Here is a 27691-nt window from a genome sequence, read left to right on the forward strand (position 1 = left end):
TGTGTCTGCTTGGGGGGGAATATATACGGCTGTGATTATAATCGAAGAGAATTCCCTTGGTAGATAATGCAGTCGACATTTGATTGTGAGGAATTCTAAATCAGGTGAACAGAAGGACTTGAGTTCCTGTATGTTGTTGTGATCACACCACGTCTCGTTAACCATGAAGCATACGCCCCGCCCCTCTTCTTACCAGAAAGATGTTTGTTTCTGTCGGCGCGATGCGTGAAGAAACCAGCTGGCTGCACCGACTCCGATAGCGTCTCTCCAGTGAGCCATGTTTCCGTGAAGCAAAGAACGTTACAGTCTCTGATGTCCCTCTGGAATGCTACCCTTGCTCGGATTTCATCAACCTTGTTGTCAAGAGACTGGACATTGGCGAGAAGTATGCTAGGTAGTGGTGCACGATGTGCCCGTCTCCGGAGTCTGACCAGAAGACCGCTTCGTTTCCCCCTTTTACGAAGTCGTTTTTGGGTCGCCGGCTGGGATCCATTCCGTTGTCCTGGGTGAAAGGCAGAACACAGGATCCGCTTCGCGAAAGTCATATTCTTGGTCGTACTGATGGTGAGTTGACGCTGCTCTTATATTCAGTAGTTCCTCTCGACTGTATGTAATGAAACCTAAGATAACCTGGGTTACCAATGTAAGAAATAACACGTAAAAAAATAAAAAACTGCATAGTTTCCTAGGAACGCAAAGCGAGGCGGCCATCTCTGTCGGCGCCGGAAAAACACTATCATATCTGTTTCCTACTGGGAAGTGGGTCCAATTAAATAAGAGATTGGATGATTGTCTTCCTTTTTGTAGGCCTATGCTACCTCGTGAGTATGAAAAGATCACAGAGATGGTGAGAAATTTATTATGCAATGATCATGGAAATGAATAAACACATTTATTTAACGTTTCTTTAAGCAGGGAGTCATGCCGAGACCATGGTTCTCTTTCACCGATGAGCCTTGCATGAACATCAATAAACAGCAGACCCGATTACATGTTTCTACGCACGAGTTTAGCTAAGCAACGTAGCGATGACATCTTCTACAAGTCTGGCTGAGGATTTCTATTGGTGAAGCAGTTGTCGTCTGTTCACACGACTGGCTACTTCACCACAAGAGGGCAGCATTTTCTAATAATCATTTGCCTTTTTCTCTTTCATACTTCTCAAAGTTGATAACTAGTCTATTACATTTCTTTTTAAATTCTATTCAGCAAGATTATAAAGTGGAAGGATATTATATGTTATTATGATTCTGTTCAGTTTTTTTCACATTGATGGTGACTGATAACTCAAGGGTGGCCAGCCAAAATACATTACTATATTATATTTATTAACTGGGCAGTGTATGCAATATTTAAGCAGAATATAATTTAGCTATTCTAAATATACAGTACATGTACTAAAATACATTAAGTCCACAGGTCAGTTCATCTCGATACTTCAACTCCTAAGAACTTCACAAATCCAGTGTGTGGGTCTTCCAGTGAGTTGGAGAGACTTGAGGAACCATGGCACAGTTTGAAATCTTCATATGGACTGTAAGTGAAACATTTCTGACTTGCACATTTTGTGGCTTTGAGTCTTTTTACTAGCCTTGTACGCCGTGAAACAGAATGTAAACTCATGATCAGGATGGTTTGTACAAGGCTCTTTTCACGCAACAGAAATTCCTGGCACCAAACAGTGTGCTCAATTCACAGTACGACACCACATTTACAAAAGCCTGTTTACAATGGTTCTATATAATTACATTATATTTGAATTGTGCATATTTTTGTTTGCATTTTCCTAACTAGTTCTGTAAGTTTTACAAACACACAACATCAGTTTCAATTTGAGTTATTGGTGTATATTTTCTCTACTTCCAGATACATATTTTGTTGGTGCTTGAAAGCATTGGATCCTGTATTGCATGTGGTAGAGCTGAGTACAGAATAGGGGATGAATGTTGTCCCATGTGTTCACCAGGTAAGGACCCTCTCTTTACATCATATGAATCACCAGACGATAATACATCATCAACACTAACAGAAAAACATGACATTGTGATTCTCTCTTCCCCAGGAAATCGTGTACATAGGCATTGTACTGAATTCACCAGTACCAGCTGTGTGCCCTGTGTTGATGCTACTTTCCTTGATGAGCCCAATGGTCTCATAAAATGCAAAGTGTGTATCAACTGTGATCCAGGTAAGAGTGGTGCTGTGTGTCTGCACTGAAACCCAGACGCAAACACGGATATGTTAGTGTTTGCATTGTCGGAACTAGAAGCACAAGCATTTCGCTACACTCGCATTAACATCTGCTAACCATGTGTATGTGACAAATAAAATTTGATTTTGATTTGATTTGATTTAGTCTATGATGTTATGATATGACGATATGTCAGTTGTGTGTACATCAGATAATACATGCCATGTTTTCTCTCTAGGTTTGGGTTTGATGGTAAAGCAGCCATGTACCCCTTCATCAGACACTGTCTGTGGGACACTGGAGGGGTTCTACTGTCTAGACCCAACTAAGGAGGGTTGTAGAGCAGCCCAGAGACACAGCAGCTGTAAACCTGGTCAATACATCAGTCACACAGGTTGGTCTTCTGTCTCACTCATTATACTAATCATGCTGTCATAATTCAATTTCGTCAAGTTGTTAATTTCAGTGTAATTACAGTTAATGGGATTAAATAAATGGGGGGACAAATGAATTTTTCATTCATATTTCAACATGTATTTGTGCAGGAACAACATCTACAGATACTGTGTGTGCTGACTGCCCTGGTAAAACTTATTCAGATGGATCATTTACATCTTGTCAACCACATACAGAGTAAATGTGTGGACATTTATTAGTTAGTTCAAAAGGTTATTCCCCTGAAGATATAAATACATTAATATACTCAAATAGAAACTTTAAAAAACATACCTCGGTTTATGTCTAGAGGTGAATTCTTGGAAGTTGAACCAGGAACTCCTTGGTCGGATTCAGAATGTGGAGTATCCTCACTTCCCACAGCTGGAATCATAGCTGGTGTTCTTTTTTTCCCGATAGCCATCATGGCTGGTGTTTGTTTATTTATGATAAAAAGAGAAATGGTGAGAAGAGAAATATTGAAAACAAGACAAAACTTGGGTAAGATGACTGGAATTGTATTTGAACCATTCATTGTTTTCATTGCCTGTGATGTTCAGTTTACTCAGTGAATGCTACATGTTTTACTTCTCATATAGTATATATTACTACTGTTTGTTAACGTCATAGTTCCATGGTATGTTTATTACAATATTGGTCATCTGTCTTTTTTTTATAGACCCTCAAATACCTACACAGGTATGTTTGGAAATCTATGAATATATTTTATCACATTGTACTACTTTGTGCTTTCTTCTGTGAAATTTGAATTTATTGGGCCAGTTTCCCGGACAGAGATTACGCCTAGTTTTGGAATAAAAAGCACTTTAAATGGACAATCTCCATTGAATGTGCTTCTTATTCCAGGACTGAGTGTAATCTCTGACCGGGAAACTGTCCCAATGTGTTTTACTAATTACTGATTCCATTTGATAGGCATCCCCAGATCAGGAAATACCAATGCTGTCTGGGGGAATTGGGAACGGTAAGGCACACCTTTAAGGTTTTCAAAATATTTGTACAATAGTTTGAGTTAAAAGAATTTCAAACATATTTATAAGTAAATGTATATGGTTTATAACTTTATCAAGTCAAGACCAATGATATGATACAATAATATAGGACAAGCTATGTAAATGAATTACTGATAATGACTTCTCTCCCCAGATTCAAGCCCCCGTCACAGTCAGGGAGTCAACGTTGTGTAATCTGGCTGGTCCAGCCATCTCTAGTAAATCTTAACACTACATGTTAAATTTCATATTGTAGAATCTGCTTTGGTATAAGGACCACTGTGCCTTTGTATCATATGGGGATGTTTGAAACTTACTCCTCAGCCTGAACTGTCCCCACTTGGGTCACCGAATAGCTAGCTTTTCATGTGGGCACCACTGGTAAGATGCTTCAGAGGGGAGGTCACATATCAGCTTCTGCCTACAGCCTACAGACTGGTCTAAAATGGAAAGGACCATGTGATGAGTATAAATTAGCTTCACCTTGCTAGGAAACAGCTTCAGTAGCTGAGAACCCTCAGCTCTGCCCAGGGGGAAAGTCAAATGTCTGTATAACTTCAGGACCACAACATCTATGTCAGCCCAGACTATGGAACTCCAAATGGGACTTGATAATATCTTGAGACACAGATTACTGGATACTGGTGCAGGATGCAGGATGCAGCTTTCGCTTGGGGAAGGTTCTCCAGAAATGAGACACATCGTCAAAAGGGTGGGAAGGAAAATTCAAATGGATAACTTTTCTACCATTTTTGCTTTATCTAATCCAATGTGATAATGTTAAGATATGATTGACGGTAGGTTGTATAAAGAGTGTGGTCTCCTGTTTCGTCACACAGATCTTTACTATAGACTACTGAGGTACTCTGTATGCAAAACTGTCTGCAATTGCATTTTATTACTAAAGCTTTTTATACCAAGGTTCCTGTGTCATCTATCTTAAAGACTGATTGGTAAAGGAAACTTACATCACCCCATGCAAAGGACCAACCAACACTTGGTGAGCTCGCCAGGAGTGAGTGACCACAGCGTCTGGATGATCTTCATTCCACTGTGCAGCGTATCAAATTAGAAGGTAATTTGCAGATGCCTGTTAAACCAAAAGTCTGAAATTAGAAAAAGCACTGTGTGGTTGAGGACTCATTCCAGTATGTAAGTGGCACCTCACTCATGGGGTTGATAATTACAGGAACAGTCGATACCTACATGCTTGTACAAGCCCGTAATATTATGTATATGTGATAAATGACCCAGAATCCCAGGTGTAATAGTTAGAAATTCCTGGGGGTCTAATGGAACCTTGTGTGAGGAACTTGGTTATAGATGAGGATGAACCAAGTCAGTACTGAGGTACTGGGTGACAAGTGATTGAAGGTGTTATACAGTATGTGCATGGTGTCCTTACCTGATGGAAGGTAAGGGTAGCCTAGTGGTTAGAGCGTTGGACTAGTAACCGAAAGGTTGCAAGTTCAAATCCCCGAGCTGACATGGTACAAATCTGTCGTTCTGCCCCTGAACAGGCAGTTAACCCACTGTTAACCCACTGTTCCTAGGCCGTCATTGAAAATAAGAACTTGTTCTTAACTGACTTGCCAAGTAAAATAAAGGTAAATGGAAGACACTGGATTTATGTACAGTGTTCTTACCTGAGGGAATATACTGGATTTATGTATGTTGTTCTTACCTGAGGGAATATACTGGATATATGTACAGTGTTCTTACCTGAGGGAATATACTGGATTTATGTACAGTGTTCCTACCTGAGGGAATATACTGGATTTATGTATGGTGTTCCTACCTGAGGGAAGACACTGGATTTATGTATGGTGTTCCTACCTGAGGGAATACACTGGATTTATGTACAGTGTTCTTACCTGAGGGAATATACTGGATTTATGTACAGTGTTCTTACCTGAGGGAATACACTGGATTTATGTATGGTGTTCCTAACTGAGGGAATATACTGGATTTATGTACAGTGTTCTTACCTGAGGGAATATACTGGATTTATGTATGGTGTTCCTAACTGAGGGAATATACTGGATTTATGTACAGTGTTCTTACCTGAGGGAATATACTGGATTTATGTACAGTGTTCTTACCTGAGGGAATATACTGGATATATGTACAGTGTTCTTACCTGAGGGAATATACTGGATTTATGTATGTTGTTCTTACCTGAGGGAATATACTGGATTTATGTACAGTGTTCTTACCTGAGGGAATATACTGGATTTATGTACAGTGTTCTTAACTGAGGGAATACACTGGATTTATGTATGGTGTTCTTACCTGAGAGAATACACTGGATTTATGTACAGTGTTCTTACCTGAGGGAATATACTGGATTTATGTATGTTGTTCTTACCTGAGGGAATATACTGGATATATGTACAGTGTTCTTACCTGAGGGAATATACTGGATTTATGTACAGTGTTCTTACCTGAGGGAATACACTGGATTTATGTATGGTGTTCCTAACTGAGGGAATATACTGGATTTATGTACAGTGTTCTTACCTGAGGGAATATACTGGATTTATGTATGGTGTTCCTAACTGAGGGAATATACTGGATTTATGTACAGTGTTCTTACCTGAGGGAATATACTGGATTTATGTACAGTGTTCTTACCTGAGGGAATATACTGGATTTATGTACAGTGTTCTTACCTGAGGAAATATACTGGATTTATGTATGTTGTTCTTACCTGAGGGAATATACTGGATTTATGTACAGTGTTCTTACCTGAGGGAATATACTGGATTTATGTACAGTGTTCTTACCTGAGGGAATACACTGGATTTATGTATGGTGTTCTTACCTGAGAGAATACACTGGATTTATGTACAGTGTTCTTACCTGAGGGAATATACTGGATTTATGTATGTTGTTCTTACCTGAGGGAATATACTGGATATATGTACAGTGTTCTTACCTGAGGGAATATACTGGATTTATGTACAGTGTTCTTACCTGAGGGAATACACTGGATTTATGTATGGTGTTCCTAACTGAGGGAATATACTGGATTTATGTACAGTGTTCTTACCTGAGGGAATATACTGGATTTATGTATGGTGTTCCTAACTGAGGGAATATACTGGATTTATGTACAGTGTTCTTACCTGAGGGAATATACTGGATTTATGTACAGTGTTTTTACCTGAGGGAATATACTGGATTTATGTACAGTGTTCTTACCTGAGGGAATACACTGGATTTATGTATGGTGTTCTTACCTGAGGGAATACACTGGATTTATGTACAGTGTTCTTACCTGAGGGAATACACTGGATTTATGTACAGTGTTCTTACCTGAGGGAATATACTGGATTTATGTACAGTGTTCTTACCTGAGGGAATTGTCACGGTTCATGAATCCACTGCCTCCGTCTCTCTTTCTCGCTCTCTCTCTCTCTCTCTCTCTCTCTCTCTCTCTCTCCAGTGTTTGTGTGGGCGTGGTTTCCCAATCTCGGCCTGATTGTCTGCGCCAGCTGGAACCACTTATCTTCCCTTTATATGTTCTGTTACCAGTGTTTCTTGTTGTCAGATCGTTGTTTCTTCTCTGAGGTTGTGTCGTGTGTCCGTGCTCTTCTCTTGTGTGGATTATCTGCTGTGCTCCTTCCTACTCATCTGGACACACTCCCTGGTTTTCTCAGCACGTTATGATCGGAAGATGCGCCCGAGTTCCTGGGTCGGATTCCTTCTGAGTACAGTCTGTCTGTCATGTTGCTGCTGTGAACTACATTCATTAAAACCATCGTTGCTTGCATCTTGCATCCGCCTCTGTGTTGTAACAGAACGATCTGACCAGACCATGGATGCAGCGAGTTCAACGAGTCTGACCGAATTCCTTTCCCGCAGTATCACGAGAATGGATCAACAAGAGGAGAACATCTCCAGCACAGGTCGTGCAGTACAAGCCCTTTCGACGCAGGTATCCCAGCTGACCCAACAATTGCAACATCTGAGGGGTTCCGCTGCGCCACCTACACCGGCAGTTCAACCCGCCCCGCCAGAGCCGGATTCCCAGCTAGAGCCACGGCTACCGACACCAGAGGGTTATTCAGGTGATCCTGACTATTGCAGAGCTTTTCTTACGAGATGTTCCATGCATTTCTCGTTGCAGCCACGGACCTTCAACCGTGAACAGTCTAAGGTAGCATTCGTACTCACACTGCTATCAGGCAAAGCGTCTCTCTGGGGAACGGCGGTGTGGGCGAACCAGGACCCATGCTGCACCTCTTTCCAGACACTCTCCGAGGAGATGAGAAGGGTCTTCGATCGGGCCGTGGCGGGTAGGGAGACGGCCAGACTACTCGCTGACCTTCGCCAAGGAGACCATTCAGTATCGGAATACTCCATCCAATTCCGCACTCTGGCCGCTGAGTGTCAGTGGAACGAGGAGGCGCAGTGGGACATGTTCCTGCATGGGCTGGAGGACCGGATCCAGAAGGAGATTTATGTTCTGGACCTTCCCAGGAGTTTAAATGGACTAGTGGAACTAGCCCTGAGGGTCGACGCTCGTCTGAGTCGTATTGGCCGCCGAGCATGCCCTAACAGACCGTATAACGACACGGAGGGCTGGCATGCCAGCGTCGGGAACACGGCCAGTTCAGCCTCCGCTCACGAACCCATGCAGCTGGGGAGAGCTCGCCTCTCCCGGGAAGAGGAGAGGGAGAGGCGGAGATCCCAAGGACTCTGTCTCTACTGTGGTAGAGCGGGCCACTTTATCCACTCCTGCCCGGTAAAGATCAGGCCCGGTAGTAAACATGAGGCTACTATCGGGTGGTGTCACCACAGAGAAGACCTCATCATCTACTCTCCTCCCGGTAAGACTAAGATGGGCCACCCACACGCACGACACCCAAGCCTTACTGGACTCAGGAGCAGAGGGTAATTTCATGGACTTCAAGCTCGCTCACAAACTCCAGATCCCTATCACCTCACTCACGCACAAGATATCCGTCAACGCTCTCAATGGTCAAGAACTCCCCAACATTTCTCACACCACTGAACCTATCACACTCATCACTTCTGGCAATCACACTGAGACACTATCATTCCTACTTATGGACTCACCCCTTGCACCATTAGTTCTCGGCCACCCTTGGCTCACCCAACACAACCCCAGAGTTGACTGGGGTCATAACTCTATATCCATGTGGAGTAACAAGTGTCTTGAGTCCTGTTTAGTGTCTGCTTGTTCGTCTGTGTCTGATTCTGTGTTTCTAGAGGAGGCAGTGGATTTGTCTAACGTGCCCGTTGAATACCTCGACCTGAAGGAGGTGTTCAGTAAGTCCCGTGCTGCTTCCCTTCCTCCGCATCGTCCCTATGACTGTGCAATTGAATTATTGCCAGGTGAGTCTCCGCCTAAAGGCAAGTTATATTCACTTTCTGTTCCTGAGAGGGAGGCTATGGAGAGATACATCTCTGGTTCTCTGGCATCTAAATTCATTCGTCCTTCCTCTTCTCCAGCGGGGGCGGGGTTCTTCTTTGTGGGGAAGAAGGACGGATCTCTGCGTCCTTGCATTGATTACCGTGGGTTGAATAACATCACAGTGAAGAATACCTATCCCTTACCGTTGATGTCCTCCGCCTTTGAAAGGTTACAGGGAGCATCCGTGTTCACTAAGTTGGATTTACGTAATGCATATCATTTGGTTCGCATAAGGGAAGGGGACGAATGGAAGACCGCGTTTAACACCCCCAGAGGGCACTTCGAATATTTGGTCATGCCTTTTGGGCTATCCAACTCCCCAGCGGTTTTCCAGGCACTCGTCAATGACGTGCTGAGAGATATGATTGATCAGTTCATATATGTTTACCTGGATGACATACTGATTTTTTCTTCTTCTCTCCAGGAACACGCTCAACACGTCAGACGAGTGCTTCAGAGGTTGCTGGAGAATGGACTTTTTGTCAAGGCGGAGAAATGCATTTTTCATGCACAATCCGTTCCATTCCTAGGTTACATCGTCTCGACTGAAGGTATTCGCATGGATCCCGACAAGGTTAAGGCTGTGGTGGATTGGCCAAGCCCAGATTCCCGTAAGGCCCTACAGAGGTTTCTGGGATTCGCCAATTTCTACCGGCGTTTCGTTCGCAACTTTAGCCAGATAGTCGCTCCTCTTACCGCCTTAACCTCTCCCAGAGTGACGTTCAGGTGGTCCGATACAGCCGAGGCTGCATTCGCCAAACTCAAGAGCCGCTTTGTTTCGGCTCCTATCCTCATAGCTCCCGATCCCTCGCGTCAGTTCGTGGTGGAGGTGGACGCTTCAGAGGTGGGGGTAGGTGCGGTACTTTCCCAACGTTCCTCTTCTGACGACAAGATGCACCCTTGCGCGTTCCTTTCCCATCGGTTATCACCTGCGGAACGCAACTACGACATTGGCAACAGAGAGTTGTTGGCAGTGAAGTTAGCACTGGAGGAGTGGCGCCATTGGTTAGAGGGTTCGGGGGTACCTTTTATAGTTTGGACCGATCACAAGAATTTGGAGTATATCAGAACCGCCAAGCGACTCAACTCCAGGCAGGCGCGGTGGGCACTCTTTTCGGACGTTTTGACTTCTCTCTCTCGTATCGCCCGGGTTCCAAGAATGTCAAACCCGATTCCCTTTCTCGCATTTTTGACCATTCCGAACGCCCATCCACTCCCGAGTGCATCCTACCCGGGACCCTAGTGGTCTCCACACTCACATGGGAGGTTGAATCGAGGGTCAAAACGGCCTTAGAGGGGGTCACGCCTCCGCCCGGTTGCCCGCCTAATCGGTTGTTTGTGCCGGAGGGGTGTCGGTCCGATGTTATTCGGTGGGGGGCACTGCTCCAACGTAGCGTGTCATCCAGGAGTCAGCCGCACTAGCTTTTGGTTAAGCAACGCTTTTGGTAGCCATTGATGGCTCGTGACATTCACAGTTTTGTCTTGGCCTGCTCGGTTTGTGCCACTGGGAAGACTTCTAATCGACCCCCAGATGGGTTACTCCAACCGCTGTCGGTCCCTTCGAGACCCTGGTCCCACATCGCGCTAGATTTTGTTACCGGCCTCCCGCCCTCCCAGGGCAAGACGGTTGTTTTGACCGTGGTGGACCGGTTCTCGAAGGCGGCTCATTTTATTCCCTTGCCTAAATTACCATCTGCCAAGGAGACAGCGGTAACTGTCGTGGATCACGTCTTTCGCTTACATGGCCTGCCGATGGACGTAGTTTCTGACCGGGGCCCCAATTTGTGTCCAAGTTTTGGCAAGAGTTTTGTAGGTTACTGGGAGCGAGTGTCAGCCTGTCTTCAGGGTTTCATCCCCAGAGCAACGGTCAAACGGAGAGGGCCAACCAAGATTTGGAGAGAGTGTTGCGATGTTTGGTTTCTAAGAATCTCTTTCCTGGAGTCAACAACTCTCTATGGTTGAGTACGCTCACAATTCGTTGCCAGTGGCAGCCACGGGTCTCTCTCCGTTTGAGTGTAGTTTAGGTTACCAGCCACCTATCTTTCCCAGTACGGAGTCCGAGGTCACTGTTCCCTCCGCTCACGCTTTCATCCAGAGGTGCCGTCACGCATGGAGCAGAGCCCGTGAGACTCTTCTCCGGGTGGGGGCGCGCACCAAGGCTAAGGCCGATCGCCACCGGTCGAAGCCTCCGGTATACGTCGTTGGCCAAAGTGTGGCTTTCTACTAAGAACATTCCACTCCGATCCGTTTCGAACAAGCTTGCCCCCAAATTTATCGGCCCGTTCAGAGTCACCAGGATCATTAGTCCGGTGGCGGTCCGGCTCAAGCTTCCTCCGGCGTATAGGAGAATTCATCCTACCTTTCATGTGTCTAAAATAAAACCTGTGTTTCAGGCACGCATTAACCCGCCGGTCCCGGTTCCCCCGCCGCCACGACTTGTTGATGGGGAGACCACCTTTTCTGTCAATCGTATTTTGGACTCTAGAAGGAGGGGACGCGGATTCCAGTACCTGGTGGACTGGGAGGGTTACGGCCCGGAGGAGAGAAGTTGGGTACCTGCTAGGGACATTCTGGATCACTCCCTTATCGATGATTTCAATCGACAGGTAAATTCGCCTGGGAACGCCAAGAGGCGTTCCTAGGGGGGGGGGTATTGTCACGGTTCATGAATCCACTGCCTCCGTCTCTCTTTCTCGCTCTCTCTCTCTCTCTCTCTCTCCAGTGTTTGTGTGGGCGTGGTTTCCCAATCTCGGCCTGATTGTCTGCGCCAGCTGGAACCACTTATCTTCCCTTTATATGTTCTGTTACCAGTGTTTCTTGTTGTCAGATCGTTGTTTCTTCTCTGAGGTTGTGTCGTGTGTCCGTGCTCTTCTCTTGTGTGGATTATCTGCTGTGCTCCTTCCTACTCATCTGGACACACTCCCCTGGTTTTCTCAGCACGTTATGATCGGAAGATGCGCCCGAGTTCCTGGGTCGGATTCCTTCTGAGTACAGTCTGTCTGTCATGTTGCTGCTGTGAACTACATTCATTAAAACCATCGTTGCTTGCATCTTGCATCCGCCTCTGTGTTGTAACAGGAATATACTGGATTTATGTACGGTGCTCTTACCTGAGGGAAGACGCAAAAAAACAGTATGATGACCTTAAATGAGGGAAGACATTGTTTTTTTAAAATATGTAAGTGGTGTGATTATAGATTTGGTGTGGGACAATTGTTGTATGAGTTGGGTGTATTTGATAACAGTGAATGGATATATGCTAGTCAATATCAAGAATTTCTATGTACTGAAATAAATCTAGACTGGTATAGACTAGTACAAGGGATACATTTGCGAATTTGCGAATTGGGGCGGCAGTGTAGCCTAGTGGTTAGAGCATTGGACTAGTAACCGAAAGGTTGCAAGTTCAAATCCCTGAGCTGACAAGGTACAAAATCTGTCGGTTCTACCCCTGAACAGGCAGTTAACCCACAGTTCCTAGGCCGTCATTGAAAATAAGAATTTGTTCTTAACTGACTTGCCTAGTAAAATAAAGGTAAAAAAAAATTGCGTATTGGGAAAGACATGTGAGTTAACTCTTCCATTACAAGAGAGGAGACAGGGAGACAGGGAGACCCCCCCCAAGGGGGACCCCCCCCCGTACTGAAGTTGAAATACAATTGATAACCATTTGTGGTTATTTACCACATATATGTGGAATCATTTACAGTAGCATGGTTAGTGAATGAATGTAGCGAAACTAAAGAAGAGGGGTTAGAAATCAACCACAGAGGGAGAAGGGGAGGTGTCTGGCCACAAGGAAATCAGAACAACACCAGCTCCTACTACCCTGACAATCAGCAATGAAGAGGACCAGACCCTTTCCTCCAGTGTCCCCAGTACATATTTGAAGATGGGGGAAAAGGACCTGACCTCACTGATGCTGACGAGGAGCTTTTCGTTGACGGTTCTGCATATATAGATCAAACTACAGGGAAGAAACATGCAGGGTTTGGTATTTTGACAATTGATAGAACCACTCACATACAACAACCATTACCAGATATTTTCTCAGCTCAACAGGGTGAACTTTTGGCACTAAAATGGAAAAGGGTTACAACTTTATCTGATTCTGCTTATGCAATAGGGATTTGTCTCTCCTGGTGTCTGGAGGAGTAGGGGTTTGTCTCTCCTGGTGTTGTATGTGGAGGAGTAGGGGTTTGTCTCTCCTGGTGTGGTATGTGGAGGAGTAGGGGTTTGTCTCTCCTGGTGTGGTATGTGGAGGAGTAGGGGTTTGTCTCTCCTGGTGTGGTATGTGGAGGAGTAGGGGTTTGTCTCTCCTGGTGTGGTATGTGGAGGAATAGGGGTTTGTCTCTCCTGGTGTGGTATGTGGAGGAGTAGGGGTTTGTCTCTCCTGGTGTGGTATGTGGAGGAGTAGGGGTTTGTCTCTCCTGGTGTGGTATGTGGAGGAGTAGGGGTCTCTCCTGGTGTGGAGTAGTAGGGGTTTGTCTCTCCTGGTGTGGAGGAGTAGGGGTTTGTCTCCTGGTGTGGAGGAGTAGGGGTTTGTCTCTCCTGGTGTGGAGGAGTAGGGGTTTGTCTCCTGGTGTGGAGGAGTAGGGGTTTGTCTCTCCTGGTGTGGAGGAGTAGGGGATTGTCTCTCCTGGTGTGGAGGAGTAGGGGTTTGTCTCTCCTGGTGTGGAGGAGTAGGGGTTTGTCTCTCCTGGTGTGGAGGAGTAGGGGATTGTCTCTCCTGGTGTGGAGGAGTAGGGGTTTGTCTCTCCTGGTGTGGAGGAGTAGGGGATTGTCTCTCCTGGTGTGGAGGAGTAGGGGTTTGTCTCTCCTGGTGTGGAGGAGTAGGGGTTTTCACAATGCTTGTGGAAGTCCTATTCATAATGGAACTATGGTTTTAGATCTCTTGGAGGCTATGATGCTGCCCTCTGCTTTGGCTATTGTGAAGGTTGCTCCTCACACTGGGGGAATGGTTTTGTGAGTATGGGTAACGCCATGGAAGATGAGGCTGCTAAATTGGCTACCTCAAAGTGTCATAGCCACTCCATGTTCTTCTCTGCTACTGTTGGGAAAGACTGATTTGGCATCTAAACAGGCTTTGGATGTTGGTTCTCATTTGGTATTTATTTTTATTTTTACCTTTATTTAACTAGGCAAGTCAGTTAAGAAAAAATTCTTATTTTCAACGACGGCCTAGTGGGTTAACTGCCTGTTCAGGGGCAGAACAACAGATTTGTACCTCATCAGCTCGGGGGTTTGAACTTGCAACCTTCCGGTTACTAGTCCAACGCCCTAACCACTAGGCTACCCTGCCGGTATGGCAACCGTGTGGTTGTAAACTTGACCCTGTTTCAAATATTTGGAGAGACCGTGTCTGCCAGCTTGTCTTATCACCTCTGTTTGCCAAGTGGCCCATGGTATGGCCCATTTGTCAAGGAGGGATATGATAGAGGCAATTTCTTTGGATTGGTTTTTGTCCAAATTTGACTCAGTATGTGAAACCGTTTCTGTTTCGATGTGCTTTGTGCATGCAATTTTACATTGCCAAAGGAACACCTCTGAAACCAGGTCATTTCCCTACGCCAAGAGGAACATTTGTCTATCTTGCCATGGATTTTATAGATATTGCATAAAGAAAGGAAAAGGTACTGTGTAGTCCTTATTGACAGGTTCACCAGGTGGGTGGAGGCATTTCCCACCACACACTGTGATGCTAAGACAGTAGCAATGCTACTAGTGAGGGAGATAACCTCAGGAACACCAAATCTAGGCATTTTATCTGCAGACAATGGTGCCCACTTCACTTCTTTTTATAGACCCTCAAATACTTACACAGGTATGTTTGAAAATCTATGAATATCTTTCATCACATTGTACTACTTTGTGCTTTCTTCTAACTGTGAAATTTGAATTTATTGAGCCAGTTTCCCAGACAGAGATTGTTTTTGAATAAAAAGCACTTTAAATGGAAAATCTTCATTGAATGTGCTTCTTAGTCCAGGACTGAGAGTAATCTCTGTCCGGGAAACTAGCCCAACGTGTTTGACTAATTACTATTTCTATCTGATAGGCATCCCCAGATCAGGAAATATCAATGCTGTCTGGGGGAAATGGAAACGGTAAGGCACACCTTCAAGGTTTTCAAAATATGTGGACAGAATCGTTCACAAGTTAGGGTTAGGGTTAGGGTTAGGGTTAATAATTTCAAACATATTTATAAGTAAATGTATATGGTATATAACTTAATCAATGCTAAGACCAATGATATGATATAAGAATATAGGACAAGCTATTGTACTACAAAACATTGTCCAGAATGTAAATTAATTACTGATAAATTACAAATGACTTCTCTCCCCAGATTCAAGCCCCCGTCAGTCAAGGAGTCAACATTCTGTAATCTGTGGTCCGCTGGCTGGCTGGTCCAGCCATCTATTATCTTAACACTACATGTTAAATGTGATATTGTAGAATCTGGTTGGTATAAAAACAGGATTCTACAGAACATTGTATTGTAATGTAAAGAAATGAAACACTGAAACACAGCCTCCAGTAGGAACAATATGACTTCTAGATGCCTGTTGACAGAGGACCACTGTGTATTTGTATCACATGGGGATGTTTGAAACGTACTCCTCTGCCTGAACTGTTCTCAAAATCACCAAATGACCAGTCAAGCTGTCAATATTATCCAGCAAAGTTCTTTACAGAAAAACAAGTTGTACAACCAAAGTTTGACACTGCATTACTCCGAATTGAATAATATAATTTTAGTTAGAAAGAAACGTTTTCTGTTGGAAAAATGGTAATGTGATCTACTAAATGCTTATGTAACTTGTTGAAGGTTAAATATAATATAATACTGTACAAGATGTTACATTAAATACAGTTTTGCCTAACAATGTACACTTGCTGGATTTATTAGTTGAAATGCATGGAGGTCATCTACAAAACAAAAACTGTCAATATTTCATGCTATGTTTTAAATCTTTCAAATTGTCATGCCCACCGTTCCTGGGTAAATGCTTCCATTAGCATGGGAAATGACCATTTAGATTGTTTTAGTAAATACTGCACATTTAGAGCACTACTGAACTGTAAATGGAAGCACAACTATTACACCAGACTGCTACAACATGATTGACCTTATGACCTCCTGAATGTCAGTATTCTATGAATCCAAGTAAGAGGGTTATTAACTCACTCATCCTACAAAGGCATTATAATTTTATAAAAATGTGCAGTAATGACAATACATGACTGCCCTCTAGAAGGTATCCCATAGGCTACAGAAATATTGAGTCTGGTACTTTATACATCAACTGGTTTTACTCAGAAAGTAGGAACAGTTTTTAGTTTGTTAAAATATTTAGCTGTGTGACTTCAACATCACGTAATCACCAATAAATCTGTCAACAGAAATAAGAAAATAGAAATATGAAACTTATAAATCTCTCACACAGTAAAGGAATGTAATGGGTGTATATTTTGTTAGTGAAGAACTGGATAAAACAAAGTACAGTTGCTTTGTTTATTATTTGAAATGCATGGAGGACCTAGAATAGTTTTTGCTTTTAAAGCCAATATATATTTCAAATACAGTGATTTGCACTGGGGGCATTTATTTGAACATGTTTAAAACCCCTACGTGTTGCAAATGTCACTTAAATATGAAAAAATAGCCCAATTATATCTCATATCATGAGAAAATATCGGTTATTGACGCGTTTCTGTTATTCTGATGGGAACTTTTATTTTGAAAACGTGTTTCCTGTTTCCTTCCGCTGAACGGAGAGTGAAAATAAAGTTAGCCATATGCCCTACACTACATTTACATTTAAGTCATTTGGCAGACGCTCTTATCCAGAGCGACTTACAAATTGGTGAATTCACCTTATGACATCTACACTACTGATCAAGGCTGCGGTAAGATAAATATAACGTATTTACGTAGAAATAACCTACTTTACATGTGCCGCGCTGTAGCCTAACTTTAAGAATCATATATTTTCATATTGATGAATGATTGTGTAATTTTACAACAACGAATAGGCAAGCCTACTGTACGCTCTGCTGTTCTCTACCTTTTCTTTTCAGACAGACTTTGCCTGGCTACTTTTTGTTCGTTGCCCCATTGTGGGGGAAGAATACTTGGCAAACAGACCTTGGGCCTCATTTATAAGCCGTGTGTATGTACAAAATAGACCCCAAAACATGCATACTTTTACTGCGGCACATAGAATAGTTTTTGCTCTAAAAGCCAATATGTTTTCATATACAGTGAGTTTATTTGTGGTGAATAATGGGTGGAGTTAAAGGCCATCAACACTGTATTATTCAGGGTCCCATGAAATTATACCATATGTACATACAATGAATGAATGATTTCCTTGTTGTAGGCCTTGTGAGTATGAAAATATCACAGAAAAGACGAGGAGTTTATTATGCAATGATCATGGAACTGTGTTTAACCTTTATTTAAGCAGGGAGTCAGTCATGCTGAGACCATGGTCTCTTTCGCAGATGAGCCCTGCATGAACAGCAATCAACAACAATTACACTAAACATATCTATATACATATCAATTACACAATACATGAAAAGCAAACACAAAAATGTACCTAATGATGATTTCATCAACCATATTGATTAACTGTCAAGTATTGACCCATCAGTGCAGATGAAAGGGGTGGCGAGAGAGAACAGATCCTCAAGCAATTGAGATACAATGTAAATCAAGACAGCAATCTATGCAAAACAAAACATTTATAAATAATTGCCTAGGAAATAGATGCCTATTTGTAATTATTTTTAAATGCAACGCTATACTTCACCAACTAGAAACGTTGTGTAGGCATGGTCTAAAAATTCTTCCTTAGTATGACATTTTCTCAAAATCTAAAGGCACAACCGAGATTGGAGCCAATGTCTTAAGTAGGTGAACATGTTATTACTCCAACCTCGTGAAAGTGACAAACTGACATGTTTTCATATTCGTCAAAAACAACTTTAAATCGAAGGAGTGCCTTTGATTTGATGGCTTGCACAAAGACAGTACTGTGCAGCCGTCTTCATCGACCTGGCCAAGGCTTTCGACTCTGTCAATCACCATATTCTCATCGGCAGACTCAGTAGCCTCGGTTTTTCTAATGATTGCCTTGCCTTGTCTCTATGGGGGTGCCACAGGGTTAAATTCTTGGGCCGACTCTTTTCTCTGTATATATCAATGATGTTGCTCTTGCTGCGGGCGATTCCCTGATCCACCTCTACGCAGACGACACCATTCTGTATACTTCCTTGGACACTGTACTATCTAACTTCCAAACGAGCTTCAATGCCATACAACACTCCTTCTGTGGCCTCCAACTGCTCTTAAACGCTAGTAAAACCAAATGCATGTTTTTCAACTGTTCGCTGCCTGCACCCGCACGCCCGACTAGCATCACCACCCTGGATGGTTCCGACCTAGAATATGTGGACATCTATAAGTACCTAGGTGTCTGGCTAGACTGCAAACTCTCCTTCCAGACTCATATCAAACATCTCCAATCCAAAATCAAATCTAGAATCGGCTTTCTATTTCGCAACAAAGCCTCCTTCACTCACGCCGCCAAACTTACCCAAGTAAAAATGACTATCCTACCGATCCTCGACTTCGGCGATGTCATCTACAAAATGGCTTCCAATACTCTACTCAGTAAACTGGATGCTGTTTATCACAGTGCCATCCGCTTTGTTACTAATGCACCTTATACCACCCACCACTGCGACCTGTATGCTCTAGTCGGCTGGCCCTCGCTACATATTCGTCGCCAGACCCACTGGCTCCAGGTCATCTACAAGTCCATGCTAGGTAAAGCTCTGCCTTATCTCAGTTCACTGGTCACGATGGCAACACCCACCCGTAGCACGCGCTCCAGTAGGTGTATCTCACTGATCATCCCTAAAGCCAACACCTCATTTGGCTGCCTTTCCCTCCAGTTCTCTGCTGCCTGTGACTGGAACGAATTGCAAACATCATTGAGGTTGGAGACTTTTATCTCCCTCACCAACTTCAAACATCTGCTATCTGAGCAGCTAACCGATCGCTGCAGCTGTACATAGTCTATCGGTAAATATCCCACCCAATTTACCTACCTCATCCCCATACTGTGTTTATTTATTTACTTTTCTGCTCTTTTGCACACCAATATCTCTACCTGTACATGACCATCTGATCATTTATCACTCCCGTGTTAAACTACTAAATTGTAATTATTCTCCTACCTCCTCATGCCTTTTGCACACTATGTATATAGACTCTTTTTTTTATGTTAATTTTTTTCTTCCTACTGTGTTATTGACTTGTTTATTGTTTACTCCATGTGTAACTCTGTGTTGATTTCTGTTCACACTGCTATGCTTTATCTTGGCCAGGTCGCAGTTGCAAATGAGAACTTGTTCTCAACTTGCCTACTTGGTTAAATAAAGGTGAAATAAAATAAAAATGCGCAGTTCGGCCCGAGAGACCATTAACCCCGATTACGTGTTTCTACGCACGAGTCGCCATGACATCACCTACAAGTGTGAGCGAGGATTTCTTTTGATGAAGCAGTTTTAGTCTGTCTTCATACTGCGCTGTCTTTGGTAGAACGGACATTGCTCCATGTACAAGGCTACTTCACCACAAGAGGGCACCATTCTCTAACTATTTACCAATTTCTGTTTCATACTTCCCAAAGTTGATAACTATCCTATTACAGTTGTTTTTCATGCTGTAAATTCAGCAAGATATCATCTGAACTGAATCATAATAAAATATAATAATCTTTAAATTTGTAAATTATGATATCTTGATTCAGTTCAGTTTTATTGATTGGTGACTGATAACTCAGGGGTGGCCAGCCAACATACATTACTATATTTATTAACTGGGAAGTGTATGCAATAATAAGCAGAATATAATTGAACTATTCTAAATATACAGTACATGTACTAAAATACATTAAGCCTACAGGTCAGTTCATCTTGATACTTCAAAACTCCTAAGAACTTCACAAATCCAGTGTGTGGGTCTTCCAGTGAGTTGGAGATGATTGAGGAACCATGGCACAGTTTGAAACCTTGACATGGACTGTAAGTGAAACATTTCGTATTTGCACATTTTGTGGCTTGTCAAAAATAAATTACCAATGTAAATATTTCCTTTATGAAATATGAATCAAAGTTATTAGCCTACTATATAGTGTAATGAAACAGGCAGGGAGCAGATCTCGAACCCTCAACCTTCTAGCCCGAAGTCCAGCGCTCTATCGACTGTGCCCCAAAAGCATGCTCGAACGGCAGAGTTGATATCCTCGCTTATAAACCCAGAGTCATTACACTAGTCTTAGTTTCAATTTTACTGAAACCTTGAAGAAAAAGACATGGTAGAGAGAAGTACATTTCAGTAACGTTTATTGACTGGATTTGCAGATAACAGGTTATCTTGGGTTTGGTGTCTCATCTTTAAATGTATTGGATGCTGATGGTGGTGATTTATTTATTCTCTATTTTCAGATGACTATAACTTTGATACTTCTAAACATTGAACCCTGTTCCACATATGATCCAGCCATCTATGAAATAGGTGATGTATATTGCAGAATGTGTAGGCCTGGTAAGGACCTTGTGTATTTTTATGAGGAGTTAATTATAATCATAAAAACAATAATTATGATGATAATAATACCAAAAGTGAATTACTTTGTTTTTCTTTTCAACAGGATATCATGTACATAGTCATTGTACTACATCTACATTCACCTCCTGTGTGCCCTGTAATATCTCCACCTTCCTTGATGAGCCCAGTGATAAAACAACATGCAACAACTGTACCACATGTGATCCAGGTGAGAATTATGTGTTCTGGGCATAAACACTGAGCTACTTTACTATATAAGCTGTTGTTTTAATGAAATACCACAGGGTTTACATTTAGCTTCAGATACCAAGTGACATGTTTTCTCTCTAGGTTTGGGTTTGAAGGTAAAGCAGCCATGTACACCTTCATCAGACACTGTCTGTGGGACACTGGAGGGGTTCTACTGTCTAGACCAAACTAAGGATGGTTGTAGAGCAGCCCAGAGACACAGCAGCTGTAAACCTGGTCAATACATCAACCACACAGGTTGGTCTTCATGCAGATCTTCCATTGACATCAGTACATGATTTATGCAATCGTGAGTTAAGCACATCTCAAAACAGGTTCCTTAATGAGTTTCACCCTGTTTGTGCAGGAACAACATCTACAGATACTGTGTGTTCTGACTGTACTGGTGACACCTATTCAAATGGATCATTTACAGCCTGCCAGCCACACACACAGTAAGTGTGGCTCATGTACAATGGTTATTTCCATCAAAATATCATCTAAATACTACAATATTAACATAGAAAAACATGTAAAACTGAATGTTGGATGACCGCATTGCCAATTTACCAGTGGTCTATTTCTCCTATTATAGATGTGATACCTTGAAGCTTCAGCAAATTAAATCTGGAACTCATTGGTCCGACGCTGAATGTGGACCACAAATCTCACATATAGCTACATTAATATTTGCTGTGGTGGCGGGGGTACTCGCTGTGATAGCAGCCTTGACGACGGCAGCTATTATGAAAAGAAGAAGAGAACACCAAAGATTCTAGAACTCGTGAGATTATTTTGGGGGAATTGTACATTTATTGTTTAAGTGAGAAATATCAAATATCACTAAATCAAATGTTATTTTGTCACATGCGGCGAATACAACAGGTGTAACTAACGAGCCCTGCCAGACGATGCAGGTAAAAAAATAAATACAAATAGTAACACGAGGATTCAAATAAAACACACAAGAACGGAGCGACAGTACCAGTCAATTTGACACCTTCTCATTCCAGTGTTTCTTTATTTTTACTATGTTCTACATTGTACAATAAGTGAAGACATCAACATTATGAAATAACACATATGCAATCATGTAGTAAAGCAAAAAAGTGTTAAACAAATCCAAATATATTTGATATTCTTCAAAGTAGCCATCCTTTGCATTGATAACAGCTTTGCACACTCTTGGCATTCTCTCAACCAGCCCCAAGCCATAAGATTGCTGAACAATTCATAAAATCGCCACCGGACAATTTACATTGATTTGATGTAATAGTCACCTGGAATGCTTTTCGATTAACAGGTGTGCCTTGTTAAAAGTTCATTTAATTTAAGTTCACTTAATGCGTTTGAGCCAATCAGTTGTGTTGTGGTTGGGGTGGTATACAGAAGAAAGCCCTATTTGGAAAAACACAAAGTCCATATTATGGCAAGAACAGCTCAAATAAGCAAAGAAAAGGGACATTAAGACATGAAGGTCAGTCATTCTGGAAAAGTATCGTCATTCCCAAGGAGACTCGATGCTGTAATCACTGCCAAAGGTGCTTCAAAGTACTGAGTAAATGGTCTGAATACTTATGTAAATGTTTTTTTATTTTTAATACATTTGTAAAAATGGGCTACTGTGTGTAGATTAATGAGAGGATTTAAAAAAAAGTTTTATAATAAGGCTAACGTAATAAAATGTGGAAAAAGTCAAGGGGTCTGAATACTTTCCAAGTGCACTGTACTAACAATTTTCTATTTATCCGTTATTTTACTGAACACATTGTCATTTCCAGCAACAACCTGGGGAATAGTTACAGGGGAGAGGAGGGGGATGAATGAGCCAATTGTAAACTGGGGATTATTAGCTGACCGTGATGGTTTGAGGGACAGATTGGGAATTTAGCCAGGACACCGGGGTTAACACCCCTACTCTTACGATAAGTGACATGGGATCTTTAATGACCTCAGAGAGTCTGGACACCCGTTTAACGTCCCATTCGAAAGACGACACCCTACACAGGGCAGTGTCTCCAATCAATTGACTTAAAGAGCGACCTTGTAACCTCACTTGTGTACAGGGTTGGGGAGTAATGTAAGGAATTACAAAAAATGGTAACTAATCTGTTACGTTACCAACAAAAAATGTTGTAATCAGATTATAGATTTTTGAAAAACCTATATTACTTGAAGGATTACTTTTAAATTCAGAAATGAACTTTTAGTTTGTCAAAAATATATATATTTTGACACTTCTGTTTTCTCGACATTCCAAATCAGCATTGAAAAAGACGCAAGTTCAAGTTTGTTCCACCTGAGCGAGTCTGACCACAAATCAGAGACCACTGATGACACACAAACTGTTTGATGGATCTTGGGAAAAGAGCAGCAATAGGCTTTTGTAGGCTACAGTCCAAGCGATGTCTTCTAATGGTGCCACTGCTGTCAGCATCCAAAGCTTGTCCAACTTGAATAAATGCTTGAAGGTAAGGATGACATGCAGTGGTGTAGTCTGCGGCAATACGGATGTCATTTATTGATATCTACATGGCAGCAGTGTGATTCACGTCAATGCACTGTCATTGCTATTTGTGCCCTACGGATTGTGGATGGCTGTTCACAAATCTAAATGTGTATTTCAACCCAATAATGGTTGAATTCAAGAGGTTTAAGCTGCCTATCAATCTTTTTTAACCAGTGAAAAATGTGCTCTTGCAACAGTTGCATAGTGCGGCTCCAAGCCTATGGAATAAAAGTGGGGCTTTTTGCTCAATCTAATAAAAACAATCCTTAGGCCTAATGGACACATGCTCCAACTCACACTTTCAATAGACTTAAAGGGGCAAATTGGTAGTTGCTACGTCCATTTTTAATATTCATGTACAGTATATACATGGATTCTTGAAGAATATAACTTATTCTCATGAGTTCAGTTCAACTGTCATTCCATGAGAACCCAAAATATAAGCTTGTTTTACTCCAATGTTTGTAAACTTTGTAAATGTAAACACACACTGTACAGCCTCATAACATGGTTAAAACCATTTTGATATCATGGGTCAGTCCTTGCATCCATAGTTCTGTCTATTCATCTGAGAGTGGTTACATTTCTCCAGGCACCCTCAGCTTTTTAGGCAGGGCAACTTTTGTTTCTTCTGTGAATTTGCCCTTTAAAAAACAGCTGCATATCAACATAAATGGTCACCAACAAAAAGTAAACACTTGGCCTATAGCAAATGCATTAATTTTTCACATGTAAGTAGCACTTTTCAGTAGTGCTCAAAACATGCCATTCCATGACCACAGCATTTATTTTTCAACTCGAATCAATGAGCCCAGTCAGTCCTCCGTGACAACAAAATAAACATTAGGGCTGGTTAATAAATCCTTAGCTCTGGGGTTATGCTCAGGTAAAACAATGTGGCTAATCTATACTTCCATATTTCAAAGTCCTATTCTTGAAGATGAAGGGGTTTATTGGAATTCTGATACTTTAAAATTGTCTTAATATTCAAAACTATTATATGTAGTATAAAGCAATATTTTATTTAACTAGGCAAGTCAGTTAAGAACAAATGTCTTATTTACAATGACGGCCTACCTGTAATGCCTGTCATCGGAAGGAGTGGACCAAAGCGCAACGTGAAAATGTTAATGATTTCTTTTATTATCAAAAAACACTCGAACAAAGTAACACCGCGAACAGTTCTGTCAGGTAAGACACTAAACAGAAAATAAACATCCACAAACACCAGTAGGAAAAAGGCTGCCTAAGTATGATTCCCAATCAGAGACAACAATAGACAGCTGCCTCTGATTGGGAACCATACTCGGCCAAAACAAAGAAATAGACAACATAGAATGCCCACCCCAAATCACACCCTGACCAAACCAAAATAGAGAATTAAAACGTCTCTCTAAGGTCAAGGCGTGACACTACCCCGGCCAAACCTTAACATGGACGACGCTGGGCCAATTGTGCGCCGCCCTATGGGACTCCCAAACACAGCCGGTTGTGATACAGCCTGGAATTGAATCAGGGTCTGTAGTGACGCCTCTAGCACTGAGATGCAGTGCCTTAAACTCATTTATATAGCCACGCTATTGTTATTTACAGCTGCTCTTTAATTATTTGTTATTCTTATCTCTTACTTTTTGTGTTTTCTTAACTGCGTTGTTGGTTAGTGACTTGTAAGTAAGCATTTCACTGTTGTATTCGGCGCATGTGACAAATACAATTTGATTTGATCCGCAGACCACATGTAACCACGCGAGCCTAGGATCTCCACATCCAGCTTCTCCACATGCGGGATCATCTGAGATGAGCCACCCTGACAGCTGATGAAACTCTGGGTTTGCACAATCAAAGAATTTCTGCACAACCTGTCAGAAACCGTCTCAGGGAGGCTCATCACTACTTTCATTTATGAGGAGCTGTCTCTATACTACTGGCATACAGCTCTGACACCCATGCATACCCCACAAGACGTGCCACAAGAGGTCTCTTCACAGTCCCCAAGTCCAGAACAGACTATGGGAGGCACACAGTACTACATAGAGCCATAACTACATGGAACTATATTCCACATCAAGTAACTGATGCAAGCAGTAAAATTAGATTTAAAAAATATGAAGAAAAAAAACAACACCTTATGGAACAGCGGGGACTGTGAAGCATCACAAACATTGGCACAGACACACGATAATATATGCACTATACAAACACATGGGTTTAGTACTGTAGATATGTGGCGGAGTAGGGGCCTGAGGGCATACAGTGTGTTGTGAAATCTGTGAAGGTATTGTAATGTTTTTAAAATTGTATAAACTGCTTTCATTTTGCTGACCCCAGGAAGAATAGCAGCTAATGGGGATCCATAATATAGACAAATACATCTGCATGCTCGTTGTCCTCACCTGTGTCTTGACCTGACTGCAGTTTGGCGTTGTAACCGACTTCAGTGGTGAAGTCTGCTTTTCACAGATGAATCCTGGTTTCAACTGTACCGGGCAGATGGCAGACAGCGTGTATGGCGTCGTGCGGGCAAGCAATTTGCTGATGTCAACATTGTGAAGAGAGCGCCACATGGTGGCGATGGGGTTATGGTATGGGCAGGCATAATCTACCCACATGATTGCAATTTTAATGCACACATACCGTGACGAGATCCTGAGGCCCATTGTCATGCCATTCACCCTCCGCTATCACCTCATGTTTCAGCACACTGTCTGCCATCTGCTTGGTTATTACTGCATTGTCGGAACTAGAAGCACAAGCATTTCGCTACACTCGCATTAACATCTGCTAACCATGTGTATGTGACAAATATATATATATATATTTGATTTGATAATGCATGGCTACCCATGCTAGATTACGGAGACATAATTTATAGATCGGCAGGTAAGGGTGCTCTCAAGCGGCTAGATGTTCTTTACCATTCTGCCATCAGATTTGCCTGCACGCTCCTCTTTTCAGTTTGCTGCAGCTCGCGACTGGAACGAGCTGCAACAAACACTCAAATTGGACATTTTTATCTCAATCTCTTCATTCAAAGACTCAATCATGTACACTCTTACTGACAGTTGTGGCTGCTTTGTGTGATGTATTGTTGTCTTCCTTCTTGACCTTTTGTGCTGTTGACTGTGCCCAATAATATTTGTACCATATTTTGTGCTGCTACCATGTTATATTGGGTTGCTACCATGCTGTTTTGTCATGTGTTGCTGCCTTGTTATGTTGTTGTCTTAGGTCTCTCTTTATGTAGCGTTGTCTATCTTGTAGTGATGTGTTTTGTCCTATATTTATATTGTATTTATATTTAATCCCAGCCCCGTCCCCGCAGGAGGCCTTTTGGTAGGCCGTCATTGTAAATAAGAATTTGTTCTTAACTGACTTGCCTAGTTAGATAAATAAAAAATAGCCCCATGTTGCAAGGATCTGTATACAATTCCTGGAATATGAAAATGTCCAAGTTCTTCCATGGCCTGCACCACTACCAGACGTGTCGCCCATTGAACATGTTTGGGAAGCTCTGGATCGATGTGTACGACAGCGTGTTCCAGTTCCCGCCAATGTCCAGCAACTTTGCATAGCCATTCAAGAGGAGTGGGACAACATTCCACAGGCCACAACCAACAGCCTGATCAACTCTATGTGAAGGAGATGTGTTGCGCTGCATGAGGCAAATGTTGGTCAACCAGATACTGACTGGTTTTCTGATCCACGCCCTCCTTTTTATTCAGGTATATGTGACCAACAGATGCTTATCTGTATTCTTAGTCATGTGAAATCCATAGATTAGGGCCTAATGAATGTATTTCAATTGACTGATTTCCTTATGAACTGTAACTCATTCAAATCTTAAATCATTGCATGTTGTGTTTATGTTTTTGTTCAGTGTACATTCTACAGACCCTATTGGCACCTAAAATAGTTTTTTTGCTCTGTAAACCAGTATGTCGTTTAGATCATACTGTGATTTACATTGGGGGGATTTGATTGACCTTGGAACATGTTTTTCAAACTCAAATGTGTTGCAAATGTTATGGGTGTAAGATGGCAAAGTGATGCCATCTGTTGGTAAATGTTAATTTAATTAATTAATGTTAATGCTTGAGATACCCGGAAGAATTGCAATGTACTGAAAAAGGCTGGTTCCTCGCCTCAATGACTCTGTCTCGTAATTTAACATTCAAACAAATGTTTCTTAAATATTACAAAATATTAATTTGTTTAGACAATT

At 42.2% G+C, this 27691-nt stretch overlaps 2 protein-coding genes and 1 long non-coding RNA gene across 8 annotated transcripts in view; all 3 read left to right on the forward strand.

Annotated features, from left to right (window-relative positions):
• LOC135503930 (tumor necrosis factor receptor superfamily member 14-like) overlaps positions 1-12132 on the forward strand; it is a 36100-nt gene extending 23968 nt beyond the window's left edge. Inside the window, exons 3-11 of one of the 4 annotated variants that reach the window (XM_064922120.1) lie at positions 1420-1536; positions 1867-1966; positions 2063-2188; positions 2430-2585; positions 2737-2824; positions 3047-3127; positions 3306-3325; positions 3563-3611; positions 3794-12132. In XM_064922120.1, the coding sequence (XP_064778192.1) occupies positions 1507-1536; positions 1867-1966; positions 2063-2188; positions 2430-2585; positions 2737-2824; positions 3047-3127; positions 3306-3325; positions 3563-3611; positions 3794-3881 (738 nt within the window). In that variant the 5' untranslated portion in view covers positions 1420-1506 and the 3' untranslated portion in view covers positions 3882-12132. Of the gene's footprint in view, positions 1-1419; positions 1537-1866; positions 1967-2062; positions 2189-2429; positions 2586-2736; positions 2825-2936; positions 3128-3305; positions 3330-3562; positions 3612-3793 lie in introns of those variants that run through there. The other 3 variants (XM_064922121.1, XR_010450021.1, XM_064922122.1) reach the window with 3 other exon arrangements.
• A 4725-nt stretch (positions 12133-16857) lies between these two features.
• Positions 16858-22659, forward strand: LOC135503939 (tumor necrosis factor receptor superfamily member 14-like). Of its 3 annotated transcripts, none has more exons than XM_064922138.1 (7): positions 16858-16996; positions 19052-20185; positions 20609-20708; positions 20815-20940; positions 21063-21218; positions 21328-21415; positions 21556-22659. In XM_064922138.1, exons 2-7 carry the CDS (start codon positions 20156-20158, stop codon positions 21737-21739), a joined length of 684 nt encoding a protein of 227 aa, XP_064778210.1. In that variant the 5' UTR covers positions 16858-16996; positions 19052-20155; the 3' UTR covers positions 21740-22659. The 3 variants fall into 3 exon arrangements, with proteins under 3 accessions (XP_064778210.1, XP_064778209.1, XP_064778211.1); XM_064922137.1 differs by having other exon boundaries at positions 20067-20185; XM_064922139.1 differs by having other exon boundaries at positions 20067-20185; positions 20609-20678.
• Positions 22660-23124: 465 nt separating this feature from the next.
• LOC135503945 (uncharacterized) lies at positions 23125-26877 on the forward strand. The gene is made up of 2 exons (XR_010450037.1): positions 23125-23431; positions 25201-26877. It is a non-coding gene; the product is annotated as an uncharacterized LOC135503945 (long non-coding RNA).
• Positions 26878-27691: the final 814 nt, after the last annotated feature.

Source organism: Oncorhynchus masou, chromosome 18 (assembly GCF_036934945.1).
Source record: "Oncorhynchus masou masou isolate Uvic2021 chromosome 18, UVic_Omas_1.1, whole genome shotgun sequence".
NCBI lineage: Eukaryota > Metazoa > Chordata > Actinopteri > Salmoniformes > Salmonidae > Oncorhynchus > Oncorhynchus masou.